At 35.9% G+C, this 17523-nt stretch overlaps 3 protein-coding genes across 5 annotated transcripts; 1 reads left to right on the top strand and 2 right to left on the bottom strand.

Annotated features, from left to right (window-relative positions):
- Positions 1 to 1216: 1216 nt before the first annotated feature.
- On the bottom strand, positions 1217 to 4856 carry LOC117159767 (trophoblast glycoprotein). Its single transcript, XM_033339910.2, has 4 exons — positions 4719 to 4856; positions 3885 to 4241; positions 3213 to 3814; positions 1217 to 2729 (listed from the first exon to the last, which is right to left on the bottom strand). Exons 1-4 carry the CDS (start codon positions 4776 to 4778, stop codon positions 2435 to 2437), a joined length of 1314 nt encoding a protein of 437 aa, XP_033195801.2. The 5' UTR covers positions 4779 to 4856; the 3' UTR covers positions 1217 to 2434.
- Positions 4857 to 6570: 1714 nt separating this feature from the next.
- Positions 6571 to 13974, bottom strand: LOC117159765 (FERRY endosomal RAB5 effector complex subunit 3). Of its 3 annotated transcripts, XM_033339907.2 has the most exons (12): positions 13588 to 13974; positions 10261 to 10403; positions 9593 to 9734; positions 8945 to 9500; positions 8178 to 8399; positions 7903 to 8106; positions 7689 to 7804; positions 7466 to 7602; positions 7267 to 7387; positions 7078 to 7196; positions 6838 to 6963; positions 6571 to 6745 (listed from the first exon to the last, which is right to left on the bottom strand). In XM_033339907.2, exons 4-12 carry the CDS (start codon positions 9448 to 9450, stop codon positions 6632 to 6634), a joined length of 1665 nt encoding a protein of 554 aa, XP_033195798.1. In that variant the 5' UTR covers positions 9451 to 9500; positions 9593 to 9734; positions 10261 to 10403; positions 13588 to 13974; the 3' UTR covers positions 6571 to 6631. The 3 variants fall into 3 exon arrangements, with proteins under 3 accessions (XP_033195798.1, XP_076475282.1, XP_076475283.1); XM_076619167.1 differs by lacking the exon at positions 9593 to 9734; XM_076619168.1 differs by lacking the exons at positions 10261 to 10403; positions 13588 to 13974 and adding an exon at positions 9994 to 10120.
- Positions 10399 to 12256, top strand: Aos1 (SUMO1 activating enzyme subunit 1). The gene is made up of 6 exons (XM_033339913.2): positions 10399 to 10777; positions 10951 to 11122; positions 11185 to 11441; positions 11528 to 11709; positions 11777 to 11909; positions 11997 to 12256. Exons 1-6 carry the CDS (start codon positions 10680 to 10682, stop codon positions 12160 to 12162), a joined length of 1008 nt encoding a protein of 335 aa, XP_033195804.1. The 5' UTR covers positions 10399 to 10679; the 3' UTR covers positions 12163 to 12256.
- Positions 13975 to 17523: the final 3549 nt, after the last annotated feature.

The following is a 17523-nucleotide window of genomic DNA, read 5'->3' as shown; positions in this document are numbered from 1 at the left end:
TCGTTCGTGGCCCGTAACCCAATAGGCTTCCCGTAGGAAGATCATACTTCGGTACAAAGGCTGATCGCTACATCGCACGCGATCACGATGCACGTCATGGAAACTGACGATCTTCATAGCACCATTTGCTCGCTCGTCCTCTGCCACGCCAATATCGCACTCCCTTTTGGAACAAAGTGCACGTCTTCAACACATTTTCTGTATTTAACAAGATGAACCCTGATGTCGTCGAATTTTTCGCTTCGTTCGTAATTTCTACAACAAACTGTATCGATCATCTTCGTTCTTCCCTTTTCCCATCCAAATTGATATATCCATATAATATACTTTTTGTATTTGAAAACGTCTACGCGCTTGAACATCGAATAAATACGATACTATAATTGTATATAATAGTAATATTGTATTGGCAACTAAGCGATTGCGGATTTTGTCAATAGGTGGTATTGATAAAATTATATTGGGTTGGCAACTAAGCGATTGCGGATTTTGTCAATAGGTGGTATTGATAAGATCCGCAATCGCTTAGTTGCCAACCCAATATTTTCTTGAAACATTACCATCTTTCTTATTCTCCTACTTTACGTAACAAAACAAACGATCTTAACGCTCCGATCTTCTTCTCGAATCTAACATCGGTATAACTTTTTACGTTTGAAAATTTGTATATAATTGGACTCGGCGTAAGTTTAACGCTGTAATTATCATTCTTTCGGAAGTTTCTTGCTCGCGTATACTATCAGGCTGCGCAACAAATTCTATCAACATCGGTATATCAGTTTATCGGTATATCAGTTTTTATAATCGCCAACTTTTACATCATCGAACATGCAATTAACTAAATCCCACGCTACCAGCTTCTTCGATTCTTCGATCTTTCTTTAAGCGAGAACAGAACAGAGTACTCGACTCTTTCTTTCTATTTCCGTGCTGACTTAAAAGCACATCGTATAAAAAATATTCTTCGGCTCGAATTGCCGGCAAAGGGGAAGTAACCCCATAGAATCTCAATTAATATTTGAACAAAAAAAGAATATACGCGAATTCGTCGATGCGTGGAATCACGTTGGAGAGCGCGGCTACCATCGCGGAGGATCTTTCAGAGGAAATGAGCCATCCACTGCTTTGTATCCATTCTCTTTTGTACCGCGGACATTTCGTTTCGAAATCGATGAGAAGAGGCGCGGTAAAGGGTTTCGAAAAATACGACGATACGTGCCGACAAAAAGACGTTTTATTCGATTCACAAAGAAGTCCCACATTGTTGGCTGTGCCACTTGAGGCGATGCCCGTGCACTCGACGTTGCTACGGTGTTTCGAGGTTCGAGGGATGCGCTAGAATCGGGCTGTACGTTGCCTCCTGTATTTACGGCTCGTTTTTCCGCGTTTCGACGCGTGGCGATTCGATACAAAGCCTATTGATGCTCACCCGCTGTACAATGTTACTCGTTAAATCTATTTATATATGAAGACATCGTTAATTCCTCGTCGTTTCCTGTTTCACGCTATATATAGAAAGGTATAGAAAATTAGCCGTAGAGGATGTTTCAACATTGGCGACGCTCGATCATCGATGAAATTTTATCGAACAACGAGAAACAAGCGTTAATCGATGAAAGTTCGCGAACTTTCTCGCCAAGATATCGATATCTGTACAAAATGTTGAAAACATCGACGATACGTGCGATTCATACTTCGACGCCTTCAAATTGATATATTCCTGTGGATTAGATTAGCTTCTGCAACTTAAGCTTCTTACGCTAGGTTTTAGATACCAACTTTGTATATAATATTCGATATGAACGTATTGTACGAGTAGACGGACGATTGGTTCTTTATACAAAGATAAATTAAGAGCGCAGGATAAAGCTTGTTTCGTGTAAACTGTCGGCCGCATACGTATGCGCGTTTACATGGCTCAGATAGTCATTAATCAAATTTCTCTTTCTGCTTTTTCGGATCCAATAACTCGTAAAAATTGCGTGGTCAGATTTCGCAAAAAACAATAACCGTATCTTACAATTAACTACATGCACGTTGTTGGTTGGTTGGCATTCGGAAGAAATGCGGGTCTTATTGGTCAATTTACCAGCAACGTACAGTACTTAATTACGTATTGAAGATTGATCTCTTTGAGAATCTTTTGTTGCAAAAATTCTATTTTATTTCGTGCCTTTTATTTGTTTTTGCGTAAGAAATTACCACTCCTCCTTACTTTCGAACTACACCCTATATGTAAAATCATTCTTCGACCATCATTAAAATGACTTCCCAATCTTGAAACATCCTGTACGTTATTTCGTACGGAACTCGGTTGGTTTCGTGGCTGCGGAACCGGACCTAGTTCCTAGCTATCGTTTTGTTCCTTCGTCGAGAAACTGTATCGCTTAGCCTAAGTTAATACATTTCTAGTATATCGTTCTTCCGTGTTCATTCACTCGTCGTTTCGTTCGACCGTTTCGTTGGCCGCCAGGATTCTCACCAAGTCGTTCGAGGACTCGTCGACGTTCGTGTAGGTCACCGTGTCCCGGTTCTTTCGCCTGATGTCCCAGTGACCGAGCGGTCGTCTCAACAAGAAAAAGCCCGCAGCCAAGACAATTGCCACGACCAATATAAAAATGCAGGCCCACAACACTGGATGTAGCATCGTTGCATCGTCCTCGCATTCCAGCTCGTGACTTGGTATCTCGCTTAGCTGTCTATTCGAGTGTTGTTCGGGAGTTCTGCACCTGTGACAGAGATGAAGCAGTTGTATTTTCCGTATAAACTCGATTCATCGAAACGAAATTTTAGATAATTTAAACGCGAGCTGTTATTATTATAAAACGAGCTATGTCGTGCGAATGAAAAATGATAGATGGAATGATCGACGAACTCCAATTATATCGATTGTTTATGCTCTGATAAATTTAGATAAAGGAAGTTCCACCATAGTAAAGAAAAATATCTTTTTACTGGGTTTTAAATATGTCAGGTGAACGAAGGAAAATAATTTTCCGTATATGGGATAAGGTATTTAATATTGCAACAGAGTATTAGCTTAAGTAGCATGTAAATGTGTTAAAAGATTAATAAAAAAAATAATTTTAGTAGTAGCAGAGACATCTATACTAAATTCGAAAAAGCCTTTGTCATTTGCTGCTCGATGCTTCAAACTATCGGCTGTTATTCGATGAAAAGTTTAGGTTGAGTGTTCGGCAGATTTTACTTACTTAATTTGTCGACTAAGAGCCTTCGTAGCGTTTAACATATTTAGCCACTGCATTTTACAGTCGCAATACCAAGGATTGTTTTCAAAGCTCAAAATCGGTGTTCTCTTTATTATCGACATGAGGTTGTAATCCAAGGTTCTCAGTCCGCAGTTGCTTACCGAGAGCCGTTGCAGTCGTGGTAGAAGACGATCGTTATATGGGATCATTTTTAAGGACATTAATGTTCTCGAACCATCTAAAGACAGTATTTCTAAACTGGTCAAGTTTTCGAAATCGTTAAGTAATAACTCTCTCAGATTTTGCATGTTATTCAGTTTCAGTTCTCGTAACCGAGGCAAATAAACGTCTCGTAGTCGTGATATATGAGTGTTGGACAAGTCGAGCTCTTCTAGATTGACTGGTAGCGATGGAACCCTACTGATGGGATTCATCGATAAATCTAGGGTAGATAAGTTAGTTAGCGTTTTGAAAAACTCCGAGGAAAAATACGACGACGATACGTTGCTCAAATTCAAATATCGCAGCGCCTTTAAGTTCCAGAAAGCGTTTTCATGGATTCCATCGTTGATCGGATTGTTGGCTAACGTAAGATATTCCAAAATCTAAAAGACACGAATCGTTTACAGTATATTCATTTTTCAACTTGTATATTATAAGATAAGAGACAGTTACTTTGAAATGCTCCAACATAGTTTCGTTAACGATAGATAGTTTGTTCGACGAGAGATCGAGTATCTTGAGCTTCGGGATTCGATCGTTGAAGGCATTGTCGTCGATATATTCGAGTTTGTTATGGCTGACGTTTAATACTCGTAAATTATACTCGTCTTTGCAAAGGAAGAAAAACCTTTGAAGATGATTCTGCGACAGATCCAATATTTCCAAATTTGCAAGGTTAGTAGAACAATCAAGGAAACTGTCAAATTCGTTCTTCCTTAGGATGAGATCGGTAACTTCTTGCAGATTAATCTGTGACTGAATCCTCATGAAAAAGTCTTCTTTCTTCAAACCACGCTCGGACAGATCCACCTACGATGTGCAGAGAAAGAGAAATAAGATTTCAAAGAAACATTATTCCTGCATGAAGCGAGGAGAAAAATAAACGTAAAATTTCGACATTGTTCCCGCATGTGTCATTCGCGCCAATTTTAAGAGATGCGAGGAAACGAATTTTGGCGCGTCGTTACGTCACAGTAAGTGCCATTACAATTTAAAAAGTCGCGGCCTATCGTGATACAATGCAATATAATACATAATCCTCTATACGTAATTATTTAAATCATCATCAAACGACCAATAAAACCGTTATTGGTGCCACATACAAATATTATAACAACGGACAACGTACAATTCAAAATTCAAAATTACTACGTATCGTACACAATGAATAAGTAAAAAAGTTGTGTAAACAAACGATTTGGGGAACGAAATTAAAAAGAAATGTCACCAAACGGCTCGCGAATCGTTATCAGATCGAGTGTCAAAACGTCGCGTGTATAGACCCACCAATTTCTTCGAGGTCGTGGAAGCAATTAAAACGAGGATTGTGATAGCCCTGAGCCACATTGTGCAGGTGGTGGATGAGTATGTGGTACACAGATAGACGTGATGGAACTTTGATTTCGTTTAAATCGATCACGTCGGGACCGTCTAGTTTCAACTATGCCTCTCACACAACGATCCGATGGAATGGCAACGAATTCATCCGCGGCATACTCTGCTCATGATTACAGTGCCGAATTAAGAGGGGATCAGGAGGGGCCTCGACATCCTGATGCAGTTGCTTGACCGATTTCCCTCTTTTTCGCGCCGTATTTTATAAGCTTTATTGCTTTATGGAAATCTTTCAGCGATATTCGAACCACTTTATTATACTTTAGAATTTTATTTATTTTATTATTTTATTACTCTACTTATACTTTAACTTTTAACTTTCTTACACAACTTATAAATGATTTAATTTCCTTCACATCACGTAAAGTATAAACTTCGCCTGCAATAAATTTAGTTGCAAATAAAAAAAAGTCAGGTCGATAATTACTACGAATTTAATCGATAATTATTACGAAAAACTTTCGAATTATTTAATTCTTCGTGGTAATTCTCAGTAATAATTTTTGGTTCGTTGCCAATGATAAAATATAAGTATCGTGTTCCTTAAGATTTGAATTATTCAGTCGAATCCTTCTCACGATATTATTACATATATTAACATTTATACACTTTTCATTCGATATTTCAGTCAAAATTTGCCATCGAGTTTCTTTTTGAATTTTCAATTTCTCTTCAATTTTTCCATCAATTTTACACCATGGTCACGTTTATTAAACGACTTGCACAACGCTGCTGGCGAACGTGAAATGTAAAAAAAAATTCTTCAAATGTCCTTTCGAATGGATTCACGGGGCGCGCATCGTGTTAATCCGTTCTCGAACAGTTCAGAATCCGAAAGGCTAACGCACCACTTTTTCGATAAAGCGAGATTACGTCCCCGATCCGCTCTTATGGTCTGCCCTGCGTTTGCTTTTTTCTTCCCATTAATCGCGTGTTTTTTCAATTAATTTATATTCGCACTACGATATCGCGCGACAAAACTTATTGCCATTAAACGCGGGACAATTAAAAAAAAAAAATATCGGATGGAGGTAGAGAAAAGAAACAGGAATGGTTGGCATATGACGACGATGCACCATTAATATCATTGTACTCGAATGCACGACTAATTATTAGACAGTCGACGGAAACGTTGAAGCATATCTGGTTAACTCCCAACGTCGCGATAAAGTTGGCTCCACCAAGCTATGATAATGCGTTGCGCTATAGTTTTATTGCAATTAATTCAATGCTTTTTGTTTCATGCCTGTGATACGACTCATCTTTTGATGATTTTTTCTTTTTCTCCTTCCAATTTAAAATCTTATATCAGCAATGTACATTTTTTTTCATCTTGAAAGTGTGATACTAAAGACGGGTAAGATAAGATTCAATATCTCTTTTACTAGGGTATTACAAATTGTTGTAATTAGAGATATATGTAATACCGTTTAATGGATTGATTTGTCAGAGATTGTATGTTTAGACCATCATGTCTTTCATTTTACTTGAGCATCAACTTTAAATATATTATGTAAGATCATCGAGTTAGAACTTTAATCGTTGAAAGGTTAACATAGTTTATTAGGGAAGTCTGACGTACGACGAACGCACAGATATTGGCTATCGATTGGAAAATCTATCTTGGAAAATCAATTGTGTAAATATAATATAAATGAAACAGTTTGTCAAGATTCGAGCATATCTTATATAGTATTCGCGCCAGCGATGAATTATTGCCGCCAAGATGTGTGATATACGTATATATAACAACAAATACTTTAATATTTTCGACGCGTGTACAATAACAGTGGCAAGAGGGTCATTCACTTTTTTGGAGTTTGAGGTGTGCTTGTCGCTTTGAACACCAATGGATTCGATACTCGGAATATGCTCGGTAACATTGTAGCTAGGGTACCAAATACTTCCTCTGACATTCCCTAGAAAATACAAATATTTGATAAAAAAAAGTTGTTAATTACATGGAACTATCATTTGTTGTAATGCATCTTTCGGATTCAAATTAAATCACCTTTGGTACCAGAAATTGCAGATTCTTCAATTCAGCACCACCCCAAGATGCCATTTCTATCATGAACCCTTTTACACATTTGAAAACTAATTCTGCTCTCTTTGTACACCACGCAACAGTCATATCCTAGGACAATAAAATAAGATTTATAATTTAATATTATTAATCATTTACTATAATTAGATAATATTTCTCAACAAAGTATTAGTACAGAGATTATTTTTTTTAAGTGAAATATACCTCCGACATTTCATGAACAAGAAGTATTGGAATAGTTAGTGTGGTTACATCGTTGCAACAAGCAGTTTTCAAAATATTTCGTAATCCTAAAATGGCCGGGTGCCTCGAATTGATATCGCCTGTAAATTAAGTAAAACTGTTATCAACATGAAGCATCTGTAGCGAAATAAATACATATTTATTACTCACCAGATCGCAATGAATCGTTCACTACCATGTGGAAAATTACATGAACTTGCGCTAAATTTGAATGCCTCGTAATATAAACATCGCCTGTCTGTAAACTTTTGCTGCCCGTTGATCTTTTTGTCTGTAGAAAAAAGATGCATTTAGACTGAATTGGATGAGATATCAATATCTACTTTCTTTTTAGTTTACTTTTACGTACTTGTGAATCGTTTCCTTCTTTGTGATGCGCTTGCCTCCAGGCAACAGCATCTTTCACATCCTCTCGAATTTTTTCTAGTTGTTCATCGATTGGTGGGAAGTGAAACTCTGTCGTTAATTGACATATTGAACATAATTCTAAAAGAAAATTTGATTGTTAATAAGATATGTATAATCGAACAATAGCACTTGTTAATTTAGTACTCAACAAAATAAAGTGATACCTTTCGTTATTCCCGAATAACTTCCTAAATGATTGTCGCTCAATAATACTAATCCACACAAATCATTAGAATATAATCCAAGAGCAGTCTGTAGTCTTTGAGGCGTTGGATCCATTCTATTTTAAAAGAAACGAAATGCTTTTTTTCAAACTGAATTTTAATACAAGGTAATCGTAGTGTCTTTTTTTGTTTTTGTTTTTTCTAATTTACCAACCCAGACTCGCTCTTTTTTGTTCTACAAAAATCTAAAACATCGCCTGTCAGTATACGTATATTGTGCATCTGTTTCATCTGGGAACCCAAATGTATAGTGAAACTTTCTTCCAAGATAGGATATTCAGCCGTGTTCTTCTCTTCGCTATGAACAAAATTGTCTAACGCCGGTCGTATCGGTGGCATCGTCAGAATTGGAGAACCCCTAATAGTCATATAATCTATAACTACGAAGCCCATATCGCATGTCTATTCGTTATATTTATATATACGTACACTGGACTCGGCAACATGTTAGTCTGCTGCTCTTCGAGTAACCTCATGATCCAGTTACGATATTGTCGCCTTTGTTCTAATTTCAGTGCGTCAACTCTTGACCCCCAGTGACCTTGCAATAAACTTTGTTCCTCAAAATGTCGTCCCGCCATCTCGTTTATAGATTTTTCGGTAGAACCAGCTTCGAGAGCTTCTACAGCGACTCGCATCTCCTCAGTTTGCCTAAAATTCATTTTTCTGATGTTTCTCTGTTCTCTTCTTTTTTTCATGCATTTGTGGAATAAAGACGAGTTATTTGTGTTTCAAAATCAATATTGAATCATTTGTATTTGTACAATTATAGGTCAAAACAAAAATGTTAAAATGTCAGAAAATTTTAATTGGAGCTCTACTTTTATTTATGTTAGATAGAGATGAGTTAACTGCATTTCAGTTTTTATATTCTGTAAATGACATTCATGCATATCACTATCATTATAATCAAAAGATATAGTCCGGAAATAGGGAGCATAGAGTACAAGGTTCAATTATAAAAAAATGACTGTTGACTTATATTGAAGCTGTTAATAATCTACATGAAAGGTCAATGCAAGTGATAATTTATATTACATGAACTGCTGTGTGTAATATAAATAGATACTAGTATATGAATTTGGTCTTTATTTTGTAGTGTAATATGTAAACAGAAGAACATAAAAAATAATATGTACAAAGCATTCTGTACATACAAAACAATATGTACAACATAATACAATATTGCTACTAACTTTTGTGTAAGTTGTTCATACTGGGAGTCCCTCATCTGAATAACTTCAGTTACTTCTCTTCCATGTTTATGTTCCGCTTGAAGGATAGGCTCTAATGATGGAGAGTGTACCAATCTATGATATGCAACAGCAAACAATTCTTCGTCCGTTGTTCCAATAGGATCAGCATATTCTACTGTTTTCTGCTTATAGATTTTTTCCCAGTTTTTAATAATATCTTCAATATCTAAGGTCCCAGATTTTGCATTTTCAAGAGCTTTTTCTGCTTTCTCATCATAAAATTCTAATGTTAATGTTTTAATAGTATGCTCCAATGATTCCAATAGGTCTAATTCCACATAGCATGGCAATTTAAAAGATGACATTATACGGTGCATAAGTTCCTTGACATTTCCACGATAAGGTATCTTTAATGGAACTTCCAATACATATTCTTGGTTTGTAGTACATGTTGGAAATTTATATATAAATGTTTTCTCTATATACTCATCCTCAGGCATATTCATATCTTCTAGAATAGTCTTTCATTATACTTTACAGCCCAGATATTTATTTTCTAAAGAAAGAGAGATAAAGAGAAAGAAATCTTTAGTTAGTTTTTATAAAAGAAATTATGTAAAAAAAAATTAACTTAATTTAACATTTAACTCTTAAAATATCAGGAATAATAAAGAGGAAGGTCAGCTTATTTCTCTGTAGTCAATAATGTTTTGCAGAGATCTGCTTTCACAATATTCCGGTCATAAGGTCAACGATAAGTTATAGAAACACCTCTGATTGCACCTCTTATCTATAATATATTAAAAACAATTATTTTCATGTATTAATTGTAATGGCTTTAGATTTGGCTTTCAGATAAACTTGTTATCAAACGCATATAAATCCGAGATTACTCTTATAAAAAAGTCAATTAAAAACATGCAACAAGTAATTTTAATGCAATTAAAAATGTTTATAATAAAATTCGATATCAAGCATTTTTAAGTGTATTCTGTACACTGTGTCATGTGCAATTTTTTGAAATAAATATGTCTTTCAACTTTTCTTACCGACTTATGAGGGCGCTAGTAGAAAGGTCTCTGATTTGTTTATAAATAATTATTTCGATGAATGTACTATTGAGTAATGATTTAAAACTCTAGCAACATTTATTTTAGATTCCCATGGAATGTAAATGCTTTTAAAAATATATGTAAAACAGCAGATATCATATTAAATTAATATATTTGCTACATCTCTTTACTTATGACTACTAATCTAAACCTTGAAAATTATACTTGCAAGATGTTTATACTTTCGAAGCAAGCTATCCTTACCTTGTCAAGCGTGTTGTCACGTGGAAAGCTTGTTTCTGATTTGTTTCAAGTAAAACATTCTAAACGAACAAACGAAACACACACATAACAGTCGTAGAAACCATTTAACGCCCTCCAATCATTTGATCACCAGTTCGACCAACCTAAACATTATGTATATCGTTTAAGTATGTATAGAATATGTTGTTTACTGCGTTATATTTCGAACGTATAGAATTAACAAACAAAATTTTGTTGGGTAAATCAATTACATCAAGTATTATAATTTATTGAGTACTGAATGATTGTCGCCTGCTCTTATTATTTGAATTAATATATTGTTATGTTGGCTGCATTCTACGAGACGTAGACGTCGGCGAAATTTTGGATCGTGATTTTGGCGGTAGTAGATTTTCAAGTATTAAATCATATTTTTGAATATGGTTGGAGACAAAAGCCAAAATGTAGAACTAACAGACCATGAAGCTGAATTATACGATAGACAAATTCGTTTATGGGGTTTAGAATCACAGAAACGGCAAGTAAAATACAATCTAACCTAAGATTTCTGAAGTTTCAAAATACAATATAAGTTATTGTTTTATACAATTAATTAAGAAATACATTAGCGATATATACTTAATTACCGGGATATAAACATTCGATTTATAAGTGTTTTTTGAGTTGATGTGTAATATTAAACAATTATAGGTTACGAGAGGCGAAAATTTTATTAATAGGCCTGAATGGATATGGAGCAGAAATAGCAAAAAACATTATTTTAGCAGGCGTTAAAGCAATTACATTTTTGGATCATAGAAATGTAACAGTTCAGGATCGGTGCTCACAATTTTTAGCACCTAGAGAATTACTTGGAAAAAATGTAGGTAAACAACTTCAGATATAGAGGAAGGTATATTATTTATATGAATATCATGTTCATAGAGGGCTGAAGCATCTGTGCAGAGAGCACAAAGTCTAAACCCTATGGTTAATGTAGAAGCAGATACATCTAATGTTGACGATAAACCAGATAAGTATTTTAGCAAATTCAATGTAGTCTGTGCAACACAATGTACTATAACGCAAATAAAGAGGATTAACGAGGCATGTAGAAAACATAATACTAAGTTCTTTAGTGGAGATGTATGGGGATCGCTAGGTTATACTTTTGCTGATTTAATGACTCATGAATATGCAGAGTAAGTAGATTTCTAAATCAAATTTTTGGAAGTGGTTTTGTTAATGTACGTAAGTTATTAAAAGCTAGAATTATTTTATTTCACAGAGATGTAATACAAACAAAGAAAATACAAATCTCGGAAAGCGGTGAACCTATGCAAAAGGACAAATTTGAAAATATCGTTGTAACTGAAAGACACGTGGACACTTTTGTACCTTTTAAATCAATTTTAAATATTACAAAATCTTCTCTTCCTAAAGATTCAGAAGTATATTATATGATACTAAGTAAGTGTTTTGGAAAAAGATTTTTATAATAGTAAGGACACTTTTATATTATCTATTCTTATTTTAGTAATGCTCAATTATCGTGAAAAGTATGGCAAAGATCCATTGCCCAGTGAAAGAGGTTCTGAAGATTTTGCGGCTGAAGCTGCAGGAATTATTAAAAAATACGATCTTGAGGATAAAATAAATCATTTAGTCGAGTATGTATTAGAAAAATTGTTATATTATTTAGAAAGTTTACGTTTAATCTATTAAAAACTATATAGTAAAATTTATCATTGATTCAGGGGTGATTTATATGCACAAATTAGTCCAGTGTGTGCCATTGTTGGAGGTATTATGGGTCAAGAAATAATTAAAACAGTTTCACAAAAAGGTACACCACATAATAATTTGTTTGTTTTTAATCCAGATACATTGTGTGGAAAGATTTTAAGATTAGGTCAGTCATAATTTTGCAGGGTGGTATGTCCTAAGTGCTTTTTTGTATTACTGACTATTTCATAATTTCGTAAGAATGAAATAAATTTGCTAAAAAAGAAAGAAAGATACTATTGTGTTACAGCTATGTTCCTTCGTGCTTTATTCTTCTTTAATGAGAAGTTAGAATCCACAAATAATACAATATTATGTGTAATCACATCATCATAAAATGTCAGAAATTCTTTATACATTTATTTCAGGAAAGAATATTTTTCGAGGCTTTCCTGGCATATATTTTTGATTCAGGATTTCTTTCACTTCGAATTACATTACACTTCTTATATCTCGCTTCAAAACCGAAAAGAACATATCGCTCGAGTTTTGGAGCTGTAGTTGCGAATTGCCGAGGTTTCCAATGTTTATATTAAATATATGTTGCATTTTCATGTTCTTCATTTCGCGGCATATAAAAGTCAAATGCATACGTAAATGTAGTTTATCACAGCCCACACGGGTTCTAAGATATTTTTGTTCAACGTGTACAATCCTCGGAAACGAAGGGGTCGTCGCGCGTACGTGGAAATATGACTCACTTTCCCGGCTTCCGCCGGGGCAATTTGTGACCCGCTTTGCGGATTTTTTTCGTGTCCTTTCGCGTGGAAAACGCGGTGGGAAACGTGAAATGGAAATTGAAAAATTGGAAAAGGGGGAGTCGAGTTGGAGCACGGCTCGTTATGCTTTATCGGCTCGCTCGATATTACCTTCGTTGCCGCGACAATCTCTTTTTATGCTTCGACATTATTTAAAACGTTGTACCCTTTCGTGCAATCTCCCAGATGAAATCCCATCACTTTTCAATGTCCAAGTTTAATCGACTTTATTCTACGAGAATTTCAAAGTCTCTAAATATATACAATATACAGGGTATTTCAAAGCGTACAATCAATTGTACGTATCGATTCAGGTTTACTTTCCAAGTTATTTAGTTTTGCGGGCATGTTTTACCTATTTCACCTTCTTTTACGTTATTCATATCCATCCATATTCATTTTTTTTTCATAGATTCTTTTAATTTTCATTGCTATCTCTATTCTAGCGATGGTAATCAAATACTGTACAGTGTTAGATATTTGATATTTATTTTACCTTAACACCATAAAAGATGTAATAAACATGAACAGCGTCACCAAGGTCTGATAAGTACGGAGAAACGGAGCACGTCTCCATTATTTATACCCGTCTATTTACTTCTCTCGTCTCAACTTTCATAATTACCTTTTTCTTGATGAGTGTAATCAGATATTTTACTATATTATCTAACCCAATCCGAAGAGATTTAATAAACATGAACAACGACATGAAATCTGATAGGTATAGACAAGTTATCCAACATCAAATTATTTAATTACGCTATGATCCTGCGCCAAGCAATTGCTTTCACGCGAAGTATCATACCTTGTTTCCTTGTCCGCGCGTATCAGCTTCGTACGTAGGTGCTTGAGAATCGATTCGTTTTTATGACGTATCGTCTTTTCCCATGGACACGATGTCGCGTGTCCCAATGATCATCGCGAACGATCGTACGTAAACGCGAGGAATTAGCTTGTCAAATGTTCCTCGTGTATATCCTTCTCCTCCTCCTCCTCCTCTTCAATTATAGGTACTTACAGGCGTGTACAATCGGGTTCCTTAACGATGCCTGCACGTGCTTTCACGGCTGTCGAATTATCTTTCACGAGGCGCTTTCACTCGCGTGTCTCCTGCTCGTTGAAAAACCATTAACTCAGCCGAAACTCGTATACGAACTGGTCACCCTTGCTTCCCTTAAATCGCGTTGGTACGCTCCTTCGCGTTCGCTCTGCTGGTCCAGACTAGGTTGAACCGTTACGTGACTGATGTGCCGTCACATGTCCGCGAGCGCGACCAATTGTGTTGACTGGTGATTTATAAATTTAATAGTCCATCGTCATTCTGCCGGAAAAGAGTCTGTCTCGGTCTCGAGAATCTTGCTCGGCCGACAGATAAAAAGTTTCGTCGTTGCGAATGGACGGAGATTGTTTGAATCTCTGAGCAGTGAATTTATTTCCGTTGGTAAACGTAATTTCTGGGTTTGGAGTTTAGATTATTATTACTAAATTGTGGAATCGGTCAGTTCGTAAAGGCTATTTGTAAAGAATTATTCCTTATAATGTACTTTTTAATCGAACGAGTTTGCAGAGGGTGGTTTAGATTCTAAGGAATTATCAAATTGATTAATTTGCGAAGGGTAGTTTATAGAGCGGAGTTCTAAGTGGAAAAATTCGAAAATTCATTAATTTGTAGAGCACAGCGTGTAGAATTTATGGATACGGTTCCTAAAACAAAATATTTTACAATTCATCGCTTTACAGAGGCTAGTTATACAGGGTGGTTGGTAACTGGCGGTACAAGCGGAAAGGGGGTGATTCTACGCGAAAAAAGAAGTCGAAAATATAGAATAAAAATTTTTCGTTCGAGGCTTTGTTTTCGAGAAAATCGACGTTGAATTTTTGCTCGGTACGCGTGCTGTAAGTTATAACGGATCTCACTGTAGATCGTTGTCTCGATGGAAAAATTAAAAAAAAAAATGTTTATCTATATTTTCGACTTCTTTTTTCGCGTAGAATCCCTTTCCGCTTGTACCACCAGTTACCAACCACTCTGTATATATAAAATTATCATATATATCGTCAAATATTTATTAAAATTTATCCGACTGTTAAATATATTACTATGCGTTATTGTTAAATATATTTAATATGTTAAATATTGTTTCGTATAAAAATCTTGCGATCAATTAATATGTATACAGCTCGTGGGCTTTGATTTTAATTAAAAAGAAATCCTGGAATTGACTAGTTTGTAAACGGCAATTCATAGAGTTCACGCTACTTTAGCGAAACAAATCCTGAAATTCTTTGCTTACCCTTGTAAAGCTTTTTTTTTCAATAAAAAAAAATCGTGGAATTAACCAGTTCGTAGATGGCAGTTTAAAGACCTTATGGGACGTTTGTTTGACGTTTTGGTACGAAATCGTATAGCTACTGTACCTGTTATCGATGCAATGGTATGGTTTTATCGCGAGAACATTCGCCAGGTTCGCGTATCAGCAACGTGGAAATGCTCACGGTAGTTCTGAAATATGATCGACCCGCGCAACAATTTACTCGCGATATTATCTCACGGCAAATAGGCTAGAAGACGTAGAGGTACTTCCCGTGAGTCAGGTAAGGAATTTACCAAGACTACTGTCACGGCTGCCGCGCGTACATTCATTGAATCAATACGACACGTACGCCTCTAGGAATGTTAAATGACTGCGGAGGAGCAAACGTAGAGGAACGCGTGTTTCATTTCCAGCGATATGCTCGTTTGAACGTTCCACCAAATTGCTCGTTAAAACGAAATTATCGTCACGCAAACGCGCCTGAATGATTTTATTCTTGAAAACATAACTTTGCAATTTTCAGTTTATGATTTCGTGTGTTACGGCTCCTACATATTTTTCATTTCTCTGTTTCTTACACGAGTGCGTCATGATTATTCATTCTCGCGTTCCTCTTGTGGAAGAATCGTACAAAAATTAAAAAATCGAAACAAAAACACACCTGCCGAAGCAATAACGTTACTTGGACGATTGGATCGATGCAACGTATGCGTCAATAGCAGCGAATGTGTAAATTACGAGCGCGGTTATTTTACGCAATTTTGTAATTTTGTGCAATGATATCGAAAATTTAACGAAAACGGTTACTTAACCGCGAATTGTCAAATTGAAGACGAACGTAAGTAAACGAACGTTTGTCGGTCTAACTTACTATCGAGTTTCCAAGTCTAAGCATTAAATAAATTTAAAAATTTATTATATGGACATAAACTAGTTTGCAGAACACTTTTGGGACAAGAGTCCATCGTAGACGAAGAAAGAAGAAAGAAGACGAAGAAAAAGAACGAATGGAAGAGGGTGCGCCCTTTATACATTGCGGCTGTACACGCTGATTTATGATGCGACGAAAATTATTGCCGCTGTTAAAATATCTCGAGACGTATTTATTGACAGATACGCGTTGCCTCCGCGAGACCATTCGTAAAACGAGGTGGTCCTCGAGACAACAAGGCAATGACGACTCTAAATGCTATCCGTAAAGCCTTTCGGTACAAACGAATCGTAAAGGTACCATTTTTGCCAGAAACTGGTCGCCTTTCTTCCAAATATGCAACTTTAATAGCTTCCCATCAAGACTTCCGGGCGTTGAAATCAAAGTTTCCGAGCGTTTTACAATTTAACCGAGCAAAGTACTTTCTCGCGTCATCGCGCAATTCGTGCAAGTCTTTTATCTCTATTATAGTCTTTAATTTCGATAATCTTTTTAAGTACTGTAATCTTTTATTTATGATACGAAGAATATTTATGTTATGTAGTAAAAAGATGAAAGCCTAAAAAAATCTCGAGATCCGAGAATTGGTAGAATATTCAGCATTAGGTACCTAAGTCGACGATGCTATAACAACAATTAAGAAGCTTTTTAGATACTCTTTTTTACGTTGAATCCAACAGAAGGGAAATTAAGATCTTTATCCCTTGTTAAGTTTTAATTCTGCGAATCTTTTTCTAGGAGAAAATTCATCGCGAATGTATCAGTTAAACATCGAACTAGAAATAATTATGGTAATTATACGTTGTTTTTTTAAAAGTAAATTACATATAGCTGGATCATTGAGATTTCCTAACGCCTAACAAAGAAAGAAACAAAGCGAATTAGGCTTTGTACGATAACATAACTGTTCTATCATACACAAGATTAAGCGATGACAAAAATGATATTGTAACAATCGTTTAAATTACCGCCTTCTAATAATCTGCCCATGTTTATAGAAATGAACTAAATTTCGAAGAAAATTTGGAAAATCCCTTCGTCAAAGAGAGAACGCGACGCCTGGCGCCTACGACACGCGATTTCAAGCGTCGCCGGTGGTGGCCGACTAAAATTAACCTTTCCGGCAACAACCCCTACGATTCCCCGTGTAAACATGCAACGGGAGTCGCCGTTGTGTTCGTCGCCGTGCTAAATCGTCCGCGCTTGTAATATTCGGGCAAGGATCGTCGGCGGCGGCAAAAATTGCGTACGTGAGGCAACTGCTTACGACTTCGTTCGTTTACTAGCCGCTTCCTATTTATACCAAACCGCCACGATGTTTTCACCTTATCAGTGTGTTATTTTCTCTATCTCTACTTAGCCTCGGTTTATTAACTTCTTCCTCCAAAGGAACTATTTTCAAGGTTTCGTTTTGTGGTCGCGTTTCCACCCTTTTACGACGAGAACTTTTCTTTTATCAATGAATGTAATAACGTAATAGCGTGGACAATAAGGT

Source organism: Bombus vancouverensis, chromosome 6 (assembly GCF_051014615.1).
Source record: "Bombus vancouverensis nearcticus chromosome 6, iyBomVanc1_principal, whole genome shotgun sequence".
Lineage (NCBI taxonomy): Eukaryota > Metazoa > Arthropoda > Insecta > Hymenoptera > Apidae > Bombus > Bombus vancouverensis.
Note: the sequence above shows the minus strand (reverse complement) of the source record. Positions and strands in the feature narration are given on the sequence as shown.